Source organism: Mus pahari, chromosome 9 (assembly GCF_900095145.1).
Source record: "Mus pahari chromosome 9, PAHARI_EIJ_v1.1, whole genome shotgun sequence".
Classification (NCBI taxonomy): Eukaryota; Metazoa; Chordata; class Mammalia; order Rodentia; family Muridae; genus Mus; species Mus pahari.
The window spans coordinates 55,082,663-55,095,204 of NC_034598.1; the positions used below are offsets into that span (position 1 = coordinate 55,082,663).

General features: G+C 45.0%; 1 protein-coding gene across 1 annotated transcript in view; it reads right to left on the minus strand.

Annotated features, from left to right (window-relative positions):
- Positions 1 to 7,512: 7,512 nt before the first annotated feature.
- The window catches only part of C9H12orf56 (chromosome 9 C12orf56 homolog), a 52,659-nt gene continuing 47,629 nt past the window's right edge, over positions 7,513 to 12,542 (minus strand). Inside the window, exons 12-13 of the mRNA XM_021205834.1 lie at positions 9,978 to 10,156; positions 7,513 to 7,639 (exon numbers count right to left, since the gene is read on the minus strand). Coding sequence (XP_021061493.1) covers positions 7,513 to 7,639; positions 9,978 to 10,156 — 306 coding nt within the window. The remainder of the gene's footprint in view (positions 7,640 to 9,977; positions 10,157 to 12,542) is intronic.

The following is a 12,542-nucleotide window of genomic DNA, read 5'->3' on the forward strand; positions in this document are numbered from 1 at the left end:
TATATGCTTGAGGTATATACATTGTATTATAAGAAGCAAATACAATAAAATGCATTCTGTAGTGAATCAAACTAACGTAAGATGATGAGGTTTTTTTACAATTTGAAATTTGTTCCATTGTTAGGCCATTTTTTTCTTCCTAATCCACCTGTGCCCTCTGCTGGTTATAACTGCTAATGGAAGCAAAACGCCATGCTCCTTTTGTAACTGTAACAGACCCCAGACCTTAGCACAACTGACTCCATGACAGAAGTACCATTCAGGCTGTAAGACTCAGCATGTAGATAGCACCACCGGCCAAATGAAAAGGAAGACCTAATCCATCAAAGTCCATAGTTCTGGGAAAGTCCCTAAATGTACGAACCTTGCTTTCTGGCTTCTGAAGTTCTGCCCTGGCTAGTGTTCTTGCTAACTGAAGTGTATCAACCCTGGATGTTGTTTTTGTGCTTAAAAGCTCACCCTGAGAAAGGCTCAGGGTTACTCTGCGATCTGGAATGCCCTATATAGTGGCTAGCTAATGAAGGTTTTCTGTTAGCTTAAATCCATGTCAGACACTCTTTTCTGGTGGATATCCTAGAACAGTAACCACATCCTTCCCAAGCGTGTTTTCAGGTCAGAACTGCAGAGGGCAGGGAGATTCCCTGTAGAAATGTAAGCAATGGTAGATATTGCAGGTTAGCCTATCAGAATCCACTAAGTAGCACTCAGATGTTAACTGTTGTTGTTGTTGTTATTTCCAGGGCTGGGGTCAAACCCAAGGCCTTGAGTATTGTAGGCAAGCACTCAACTACTGAGCTTTGTCTCCCAGCCCTTGACATATTTGACAGCAGGACCATGTCATTTGATTTGCACCTCTCTCCTCCTCTACCGTTCTTGCTGGCAAATAATGGCCATATCTGCCATCGCTGCTACCACCAAGACAGGTCCATCCTCACGACCAGGGAGCCTCACTACACAACTATCAAAAGGTCCTCTGCCTTTTCCAGAGCCTTGGGCAGTCATCTAGCAAAACCTGCTTTCTTTCTCTTAATTGCCCATTGCCCCCATGATCTTTCCAGATTCTAAGGCAACTTCCTATTAGAAAGCAGAGAGAGAGAGAGAGAGAGAGAGAGAGAGAGAGAGAGAGAGAGAGAGAGAGAGAGNGAGAGAGAGAGAGAGAGAGAGAGAGAGAGAGAGAGAGAGAGAGTCCATAGGCTTTGGATACGGCCAACTCTGTTGTAGCACATCTGTGAAGATATTCACAAGGATCTCTATGCAAAGTCCAACTAGCACTCCCAGGCAGTGAGACAACACGGTGACATGCAAAATACGTTGGCAACTATAGGCATCCTCGAGGTTTCTGTAGTGCGTGTAGATTTCAGGAAAGGCAAGAAGCACTGTATTTATACCCTTTATATGGCCAGTCGATTAGGAACTTTGTAAAATTTGGATCGTTCACTTGTCAACTAGGTATTCAAATCAAAGGCTGGGGCTGAGATTTATATAAATGTTTAAATTCCAACCTGGGGTTTCTGCCCTGTCTTTGACCTCTTAGTTCCTGTATAAATGGCACACAACCTTTATTATTTACAATAAGCCTTAAAGAGCTGGGCAGACAGCTACCCTCTGTGATATTAGAATCTACTTTACTATCAATAACCCCCAGTTATTACTTACTGTGTTTCGTCTGGCTTCTCTTAACTCCAATTGCCCGGCCCCCAGGGCCACATTTCCATGACTTACCTCTCCCTCCCTCTTCTTCCCAGACCCCAAGCCTGGGAACCCTAAACCCTGCCTATGTCTCTTCTGTCCAGCTATTGGCTGTTGGCATCTTTATTCACCAACTGGAAATAATTGGGGGCAGAGTCACATAGAGTCACTTGGGTCTAAGTGGAGACTCTCTCCTCTCTGGGGCAACCAGGTCTTAAGGAACCAGTGATGGCATTAGAATACAAGCAGCATCAGGCCAACCCACTACAGGGTACTTTATATGACTTTTTGTCATTCAGATCTTAAATGCCCCACAAAGGTCCATGTGTTTAAAGATTTGATTGGTTTACCGATGGTTAGAGTTAGCAGTAGGGTGCTCGGCCACAAGTGGGAAATCTGTATAACATATACATACACATCTCCAGGGCTCAGTAACCATCTGCGAAGAGCGGTCAGACTGCAAGTCCGAGGTCACGGAGGACTGCGGCAAAACAACATCTTCCGCACACAACAGGCCTGCCGCACTCATGACCACGGGCGGCTATCGTCTTCGGCACAGGATCAAGCCTGTCAACCTTCCAGCATGGAAGCCTGGGGGTGCGGAGGTGGCTCCTGAGGAGGTAGCAGTGACAGTTTCAGGCTGGTAGGGAAGGATCAGTTTTCGTTAAGATGATCCCACACCTGTGAGTCCATGCGCAGCACAAACTGTACTCGGGTTGTAGAAAACGCCATGTTGTGGAGGGAGTGTGCATCTGGGAAGTGAATACATCAAAATACACTGTGTGGGTGTGTGTTACGTGATGTCCCCTCTCCCAGCAAGTATCAATTGCAAATAGCTTCTCAGGTATATGTAGAATGCTGTCCCCTCTTCCCTTTATCCACGCTGGGAATCAGTCTGGCTTGCTTGTGCAGATCTTGTAGGTGCTGTCACCACCTGTGACGCAAGTGTGCATCAGCCCCGTTGTGTCTGGAAGACTCCGCATCCCTGAAGTCATTCATTGCCTCTCACTCTTACAATCTTTCTGCTTCCTCTTCTGCACAGATAGATCCCTGGGCCTAGAGGGGAGGGGTTTGACAAACACATCCCGTTTAGGGCTGAGTGCTGGAAGGTTTCTCACTGTCTGCACACTGTCCAGTTGTGGTCTCTGTTAATTACCATCTAGCGTAAGAAGAATCCTCAGACGAGGATTTGCTGATCTGTGGGTATAGGCCATTAGAAATGTGTCACTGGCGATCATTTTACTGCGGCGATCATTTTACTGCGGTGTTCCTTTAGCAAAACAATAGTGGTTGGCTCTCCCCAATGGCCCATGACCGAACGGATCAGGCATGGGTTCCATTTCTTGAATGGACCTTAGATCCAGGCAAAAAGGGTTGGTTGCACCCATAACATTTGTGCAACTATTGCACTAGTATATGTTTAGAATTGGAATAACCTCTTGATAGATTTTTTTCCTTTACTGAGCATACAGTCTCTTTTTAACTCTTTTTTGGTTAGTTTTAGTCTGAAGTTCTATTTGTCAGATATTAAAATGGTCCTACTTACTTCCTGGTTCCATCTGCTTGGAATACCCTTCTCCATCTTCTTACCCTAAGATGTTTTCTGTCCTTGATGATTTTTTTGTTGTTGTTGTTGTTCCCTGGAGGCAACAGAAAGATGCATCCAGCATTCTGATCTGTTAGTCTGTGTCTTTTTAATAGGGAATTGAGACCATCAATATTGAATTATTATTGAACAGTATTTAATTCCTGCTATTTTGTGTGGTGGTGTGCCCCCGTCTCCCACCCTTGATGAACGGATGTGGAACTATTTATTCCTTATGTCCTCTTGGGTATATTTAATCTTCTCTTCAGACTGGAGTTTTCCTTTCAGTGCAGTGGTTTTCAGCTTGTGGGTCACAACCCCTTAGGGGTTTGCATATCAGATATTTACAAGTCCTAACAATGGCAAGATCAGTTATGAAGTAGCAACAAGATAATTTATAATTGGGGGTCACCTCCGCATGAGGAACTAGAGAATCACAGCATTAGGAAGCTTAAGAGCCGCTGTGCCACTGCCTCTTGCAGAGCTGGATTGGTGGACAAAAATTACTCATGGTTATAGTGAATTTACTTTGCTTTCTCCTTCAATTGTTTTGATAGTTTTGTTGGCTATTGTAGTCTGCCCTGGCATGTGTGGTCTTTATGACTTTGTAGAACATCCATCTGGGTCCTTCTGGATTTCAGAGTCACCATTGAAAAGTGCTATTCTATTGGGTCTTTCTATAGGACTTGATCATTTTCCCTTTCAGCTTTTAACATTCTTGCTTTATTCTAAATGTTTTGTGTTTGGATTATTATGTACTGCAGTGAGGTTTTCTTATCCAGTCTCTTCGGAGTTCTGTGTGCCTCTTGTATCTGTAAAGGAATCTCTTTCTTTAGATTGAGGAAAGTTTCTGCTTTGTTGTTGTTGTTACAACGCATTTTCTGCACCTTTGACCTAGGTTTCTTCTCCTTCCTCTATATTTATTATTCTCAAGTTTGGTCTTTCCACAGTGTCCCCTATTTCCTGAATGTTTTATGCCTGGTATTTTTAGATTTAACTTTTCCTTTGGCTGAGCTACCCATTTCTGCTACCCCGTCTCCAAGACCTAAAATTCTCTCTTTGACTGCGTCCAACCTGTTGGCAAGGCTTACCTCTGGGCTTTTTGTCAGAATCCCTGGGTTTTTCATTTCCAGTTCTAGATCAGTTTGGCTTTTGTTTAGTAATTCCATTTCTTTTTTAAATCCTACTTTCATATCTCAAATTGTTTTTGCTTTTATTCTCCTGTGAATTTGCATTTTTCAGTATCCATTGAGGCATTACTCATATTGTATTTAAAGTCCTTGAGTATATTAATAATTGGTATTTCAAAGTTCTTGTCTCCCTGTACTTCAGATAAATTGCTTTTCTCGGGTTATATTACAGTGGGAGTGCTAGTTCATTTGTTTGCTTTTGTGTTTCACAATATGAGGAGTCACAGCATCTCAGTTGTTTTTTTTTTTTTTAAATGATCTAGGCATTTGGAGTTATGATGTTTGTGGTGTTTCTTGTGTGAACATCTGATCTCTTTTCTTATTGGATGGGTGTATGGTCCTTTGATTGCTATTACCCTAATCTAATAGGTTGTGGACCAAAAGAATAATGCTTAGTTTTCAGTCTTGGCATCTGTGGTGGTTTGAATACACTTGGCCCACAGGAAGTGGCAGTATTAGTTCGAAGAGGGACTACACAATCCACACTCTTCCGACTCACCATCTCAGAAACGACTCTTCACCTACTGGTTCAGGACACTCATTACACACACACACACACACACACACACACACACACACACTCACCCCCTAAGTAGGAAAGAGAGACTTACAGACTTCTTGGGGGTTGATGAAGGGAGGTTCAGAAACCAGGTGGTGATGGCGAAAAGACTTGGAGGCCGTGTGGTTGTGTTGATGACATAATCATGTAGGCTTACCTGGAATCTACTGAGACAACGTAGCAGAGGAACACACTGCCCCACGACAAAGTGTACATCCAGGGGCAGGAGAGATGGCTCAGTGGTTAAAAGCACTTGCTGTTCTTCCAGAGAACCTGAGTTCAGTTTCCAGCACTTACACCAGGTTGCTCACAAACCCCTGTGGCTCCTGCTCTAAGGTACCCAATGCTGCCCTCTTCTGACCTCTACAAACCCACACATAACCATAAAAGAAAACAAGAGTGTTGTGTACAAAGCCAGGAGCGGTGACTCACACTTGAAACACCAGCGATTGGGAGCTAGAAGCTAGAGGGAAAGGAGTTCAAAGCCATTCTTGGCCATTGAGCGGTCAAGCCTCCCTGGGCTCTGTGAGACCCCGTTTTAATAAACAAAAGCGTTGTTCACAGGCAGAGGACACTAGAGAGCTTGGAGACTCACATCTTTCTATACCGTGGAGGAACAGAAAGAAACAGGCAAGGCCTAGAAAGAGGACATAGTAGCTTGATGCAAATTAGTTAGACGCCCAAGTCAGAACTAGAAACAAGATTTCTGAATGAAGGTTTCATTTCTTATACTGTTTTTTTTTCCAAAAGTTCAATACCTAAGACTTTTTACATTAAAAGGAAAAAAAACTCATGGAAACAAATAAGACTAGTAATTTATAAATAATCTGCAAATAAAACATTTTTTATCAATGTGTCAAAACATTATTTTGAAAGTCACAGTATACCAGGTTTTTCAAGTTGAAAACTCAGTACTACCTTTATGGTTTTTTGTTTTTTGTTTTGAAAGATCTTACAATAATGCTATTAAACACTGCACTGACAATGAAACCAGCCCATAAGAACTTGTGAATGATAGGAACCTGGGTTGCTGGCAAATCAGGTCATTACCGGAGCAGTAAGAATGGCGTGTGGGAGCACAGTAGGGCGAGGAGGCGGCTGAGGCTGCCGAGGGCAGGTACGCACATCTGGAACATGGGTAAGAAGGTTCCCTCCTTAGCCACCTACTCACAGAGTAGCAATTTGAGAAGCTACAGAAGTTGTAAATTTAAGAAATATCTTGAGCAATCAGTCAAAATCATATAAATATTATATTAAAAATGATCACTGTAAAATAATTTAAATATTGCTGGACAAATTTATGACAGGAAACTAAGTCTCAACAAAGTCCCAAGCCGTGGTTCCATTGAGCACCACAGGCAAAGCTGCCCAGAGCCTGCTTTCTTTGGAAGCAGCCGTTCCTCTCCTACTCCCTCAAGCTGTAGGAAGTTAAATAGAAAGCCCAATTCTGGTGTTTTTAGAAGTCAAACCCAACAGCTCCAGAAAGCGTTTTGGGTCTAAGTTAACTTATGGCCACTCAGTGAGACTTTTGTAAATGACTGTGAGACTGGAGAGCTCAAGATGAGGTCCGGCTTCCTTGAAGCTCCACAGGCCGGTTCAGACTGGCCTACTCAGGCGTGAAACAGAGCAGCATAGTGCGGAGCTTCCCCCACAGGAAGTTCTGCCTGTTTCCCTTCAGCTGCAGCGATGCTCTCCTGCCCACTGCTGCAGGCACACTTTTGACATTAGACTAATTCCAGGTAGGGAAGAAAGTGCTGCACGCCATCACCCGCACGCCACTTCTCTAAGGCTGCGTACTTTGTACTTCCTACGACCATCTTGCTGCGGGTGTTCCAGTGGCTCCCGCCAATCACCCTTATCGCACCAAGGAGACCCACGAGGTCTGTTCTGCACACACAGTCTCTACGATTCTGCGCTTGCTCAGTACTGTTTTCATGGCTTTGAGAAAGCTTTCATTCTGGAGAGGTACGGCACTTTCCATAAGTGAAGGAAGATGTAACCAGTGTTTGTGTTGCTTGGGGCTGGGTTGTTTTGCTTTGGTTTTGTTACTGTTTGTTTGGGGTTTTTTGGTTTTGTTTGTTTTTTCCTGTGGAAGAGGTAGCTGGAACACACATCTTCACAGATGCTAGGCAGAGACTCTGCCTCTGAGTTGCATGCTCTCAGCCCAGACATGGTTACTTAAAAAAAATTAAGACTCTCCCTCCCCCCCAGAACTGAGCATGGGGACACACACTTTACTCCTAGTGCTGCGGAGGCGGAGGCAGGCAGATCTCTGTGAGTTCAAGGTCTACAGAAGGAGTTCCAGGACAGCCAGGGCTACACAGAGAAACCCTGTCTCAAGAAAGCAAAAACCAAAAAGTAAGAGCTCTTAAAGAGGTGTTAGTGAGCATTTCACTAAAATCTTTAGAAGGAGGGAGCTAAATAGTCAATAAATCAAATGGCTGTTTTTCATGGTGACTTCAGTGGATACGTTATACTTCTTATCTCCTCTAACATTTTGCACACTGCTTCTGTTCAATCAGCTGCAGAACTTCATGACAGAGCTGAGTGGTGGGCTCTGTAATGGGGTACCATCCTGGGAGCCTCTTTTCCAAGGCCGGCATGTGAATAAAGTACCTGCAGACCAATCACAGAGAGAAACAAAACACCGTTAAAACTGAGAACTTTCACCTTGGCTCATCCAGGACAACCACATTCACGGCACAATGTTGGAGGGGTGGGGGAGAGGTGGGGGTGGGGTGGGAGTGGGAGTGTGGGTGGAGGACCCTTAGCCACGGGGACTCAGCATTTCCAGACTTCCAACCTCCTGAGCACAGGACTTAGAAAATCCTTACCACATATACACTTCAGCCTTTCTCTTTATTGGAGACAGGAATTATTAATAATGGATCTGCCACCCTAGGTGGTGACCAAGACAGGACGGGACTGTCTTCACCAAAATCTATGCTCAGGATCCTGATGGTGGGCCCCTCAAACTGCACAGCAGGGAGAAGGGGACCAAGATGAGATAACCCATCCAGATTAGGCAAGAGGAAAGAGTAGGGTTTATCTCCCATAAAGACATAGGCAGCCTTCAACCACCTCCTTGGGTAGCAACAAAGAATGGTGCTTAGCCCCAAGTGAAGACCAGAATCGCTGAGGGTAGCTTTGAAAAACTGCCATTCCTAGATCATGCCCCAGGCAAACCAAAACAGAAGGACCACACCTGGGTCAGTGTTTTTGATAACATGATTCTAATGCAAAGTAAGTTAAAACCATTGATTTAAAAAAAAATGACAAGCCTGCATTTCCACAAGAAACATAAACCAGGGGGTTGGGAGGAGAAAGCAAGGGGGATGGTAGCCAAAGGGCACACATCGCCCTGACAGGGTCCTACTGCTAACCATTTGTGCCAGCTGTCCTGATTGTTTATAAAGTTTATAACTAGGTCTTTTATAATTAGGGTAGGCATGATGGTACATGCCTATAATTGCCGTGAGTTCAAAGCCAACTTAAGCTACATGGTGAGTTCCAGACCAGTCTGGGCTATACTCTAAGATTTTCTCTCAAACTGGAAAAACAGGTATGTGTGTGTGATGTTATACATACCACAACATGCTAAACCTTGGGAATATGATAAATGAGACATGGGGGAAAAGGGCGTCCATTGGACGATTGTCTAGAAGACAGGGTAGGTAAGAGGTTAGAACCAAGAGCTGAGAAGGAAGAACGGGATATGTCTGCTTAGCAGGCACTGGGTTTCTTTGAGATAATGACAGTGTTCCAGGGTTCAATAATTACAGTTGCAAAAACATTGTGAAATGTATTCAGAGCTACCAAATTATATGCTCTAGAGGGGTAAATTTCACACAATGTCAGTTTTTCCTAATGAAAATTTCAAAGGAAGTTAGGAGGCAGGAGTGGAGGGGTGCTGGGACTGATTTGTGGGATCAACCTGGAGCCAAATTAGTTCCTTTTACGGTATCCAGAGTGGACCCTCTGATGTAATGCCACATGCAGGAAAAACAGAGTCCACACAGAGGGCTGGATTTCTTCCTTTTGAAGCCTGTAATGTATGCCTCCACATCTTTTGATGTCTCTCTCTGAACCAATGGCGGAGCTCTGCTGCCTGAACCCTCCTCATTTAAGGCAAAAACTACCTTAGCTTTTCTTTAGTTAGTTAGTTCAGGCTGTCCTGGTGAGAGCTTTGCTGGCCTTTATAAAGAGGTGCAACCCCTGAGGTGTGTGTGTGTGTGTGTGGAGGGGGGCAGGCTGGCTGCCTCTTCCAGGCTTGCTCATGACAAGGGGGTAACTGAAGCCAGTGGACAGCCAGTTAACTATCCAGTGTGTCCCCCTTACCGACTGATCCCTGCAAGGAACCCCTGCAAAGACTGGCTTGAACTCACAGTTCATGATTTATCACCCCTTCAATAGGGTTTGTTACTCCAAAATAAATCATTACACGTCTGTGCAACGTAGGCTGTGCACAAGAAAGGCAATCGATTCGAGACAAGCGGGTTCTAGGCCAGGGGCACTCAGATGGTAGTGGGTCTTACTGTCCCAGATTTCACCTTACCTGCGATCAAATAAGAATCACCAAAAACAAGTGTGGAATTTTCCATCACCATTTAACCCAAGCATCGCCCTGTCATAAGTGATGTGTTTATAAAAAAAGAGAGCGGGAGATATGTTCTATGGTGGTGTAGTCATGTATGGGGGAAGGAGGTGCCTCGGCAGACCCGTGCTGAGGCATCCCTTCCCCGAGGGACCAGCCACGTGACAGTATAGTATAGAATAGGCAGAGCAATTGCATGAGAGCAGGAGAGAGGAGGGGGCAAGCAGACTCTTTTTATAGAGAGTCAGGCACACCTGGCTGTTGCCAGGTAACTGTGGGGCGGAGCTTAGGCAGAATGCTAACAGTAAGGGCCCTTGAACAGGAGCCGTGGGTACTTCAGTTTGACGTGCTCTGCCTTACCTGAACTCCTCACGGTGGTCGTTCCTGATATACTCAGCCAGAGCCTTGCTGTGCTGCAGGCAGCTCCTGAGGATGTAAAACTGCTGGTACAACAGAACTGCTTGGCAGGGAGTCAGCAGCTGGAGCGAGGCGGAGAGCCCTCTCACCACTCCCTCCACGATCCTGGCCACAAACGCCATCTAGAGGAGGAAAATGTCATTACATGCATGCGGACGGGGCGTCGCCCACACACGCCCTGATTTAGCAGCTAGCCTCATCTACAACTGATGCCTCATCCACTCTTACTCCGATGCCTGTGGGCTATTTCTCTCTGAAATGCTACTCAATACCCGATCACAAACCAACCTGCGAATATAATTTTAATTTCTTTAGCGCCTTGATTTTTTTTTTATTATTGTTCTTTTTTTAAGATTATACTTTTAGGGCTGGAGAGATGGCTCAGTGGTTAAGAGCACTGACTGCTCTTCCAGAGGTTCAATTCCCAGCAACCACATGATGGCTCACAGCCATCTGTAATGGGATCGGATGCTCTCCTCTGGTGTGTCTGAAGACAGCAACCATGTGCTCATAAAATAAATAAATCTTGTTAAAAATTACATTTTTAATCCTTTGGGGATGCCATGTTATGTACACATGCCTCCGTGTATGTGTAGAAGCTGGTGGACAGCTTGCTTAAGTCATCTCTCCGTCTACAAATGAGTGCCCTGGATTGAACTCAGGCTTGGCAGGAAGTGCTCGTTACCTGCTGAGCCATCATCCCCTAGTCTCTGAGTGCCTCCATGGTTTTCCTAGGTACAGCAATCAGGGCTGGCTGATAAGTAGGTGCATTCAATGATTGCACCCCGCAACAGTTATTTTGTTTGTTTTGCAAATCTCTCTCATACGGTCTCCTTTTGCCCCTACTGTTTACAGCTGGATCTATGTGTCAGCCTTCCCTTCCCTTCATCCTGACAGACTTCATGGTCACAGCCTGGCCTCATACTTAACTCAGTTCCTTTAAGGCAGGGGCTCTCAACCTTCCTAAGGCTGTGACCCTTTCATAGGGTTGGTTCCTCATGTTGTGGTGACCCCCCCCAACCGTAAAATTGTTCTTATAACTGTAATTTTGCAACTGTTATGAATCGTAATGTAGCTATCTAGTTTTTCTATGGTCCTAGGTGACCCCTGTGAAAGAGTCAGTTGACCCTAAGGGGTTGTGACCCGCAGGTCGAGAACTACTAATTTAAGACATCAGCTTTAAAGACTGAGTGAGGAACTCCCCCACTGTCTGGGACCCTTAGGACCTTGGCCTTTCACCCAAATGACAGAGCCTAAGACCACTGCATGAAACCCACAGGAGAGTTCCAGCTTCCACAGACAAATATGGATAAGTAAAAATTAGGACACTCCTAGAGTGACTCAGATCCTGGCTGGGCTCTGCGTGCCGCTGAAGAAGCCAACATCATGGGCGTAATCTCTGTCGGGCAGTAGGCCGCTCCACTGATAAGTGTCCCTGGCCAGCTTTCTATGAACCTGTTGAGGGGGTCTGACAAGAGAACACAGATTCTTCAGGACAGCCTCCACATCATCGTCTGGCAAAGACGGTCTCAGCCGGGAACCACTGATAGTCAACAGGGCACATGCTCATATGGGAAGAGAATGCAGTACCTCATGTCAAATACCTGACTTAACTTCCTTATCTGTGTGTATCTTATCTACTACGTGTGGGTCTGTGTGTCTCTCTGTGTGTGAATATGCATGTGCACATATGTGTACACAGGTGTACAGGCCACAACCCACATGTGGAATTCAGAAGACAACTTATGGAAATTGTTCTCTTCTTCTACCCTATCGGGTCCAGGGAACAAACGTGGGACTGAAGGCTTGTCAACAATCACTTTGCCCACGGAGCCTTTTCGCCAGTCCTACACACTATCTTTTGAAGAGACTTCTAGGAGAACACATGTTGATTGATTGAATGCATGGATGAATAGAGGGAAACCAAGCTTGGGGAAGTGGCAAGAGACTGAGAGGTGAAGGCCTCACAAAACCTAGTCCATTAGATATCGCGAACACCGAGCAGACCAGACCTTTCCTGTTCTCCTGCAGTTGCAGTCTGTTCAGAGAGCACCATCATCTGGGAAACTAGATATGTAACAAACTTCCAGCGACTGATGCTCTCTATAGAACAGAAAAGCCCTGTCCATTTGTTCACACTATACAGCCCTAATGGTAGGGGGCTCTGTTCATCGTCTCTCAGGAGCACCAGTAGGTGGGACAGTCACCATGGGAAACACTGTAAGTAGCATTTCGGGAAGATATGTGAGCATATGACTCAGGCCAAAGTAATCGAAGGGAAGGGGTTAACAGGTGAGGATTTATAAGAGATTATTAAAACATGGGCTCTTGCCCTCGAGAATATACGATAATAGAATGGCTATAAGATAATAGCACAGTTATGCTCATGGATATCTTGTGGAGAGACTCAGTTATTTCAAAACCAAGTTTGTTATTGGAGTGAATACAGCTAAACAAACAAACAACAACAGCAAAAACCCAACCAGATGGGCTGGAGAGATGGCTCAG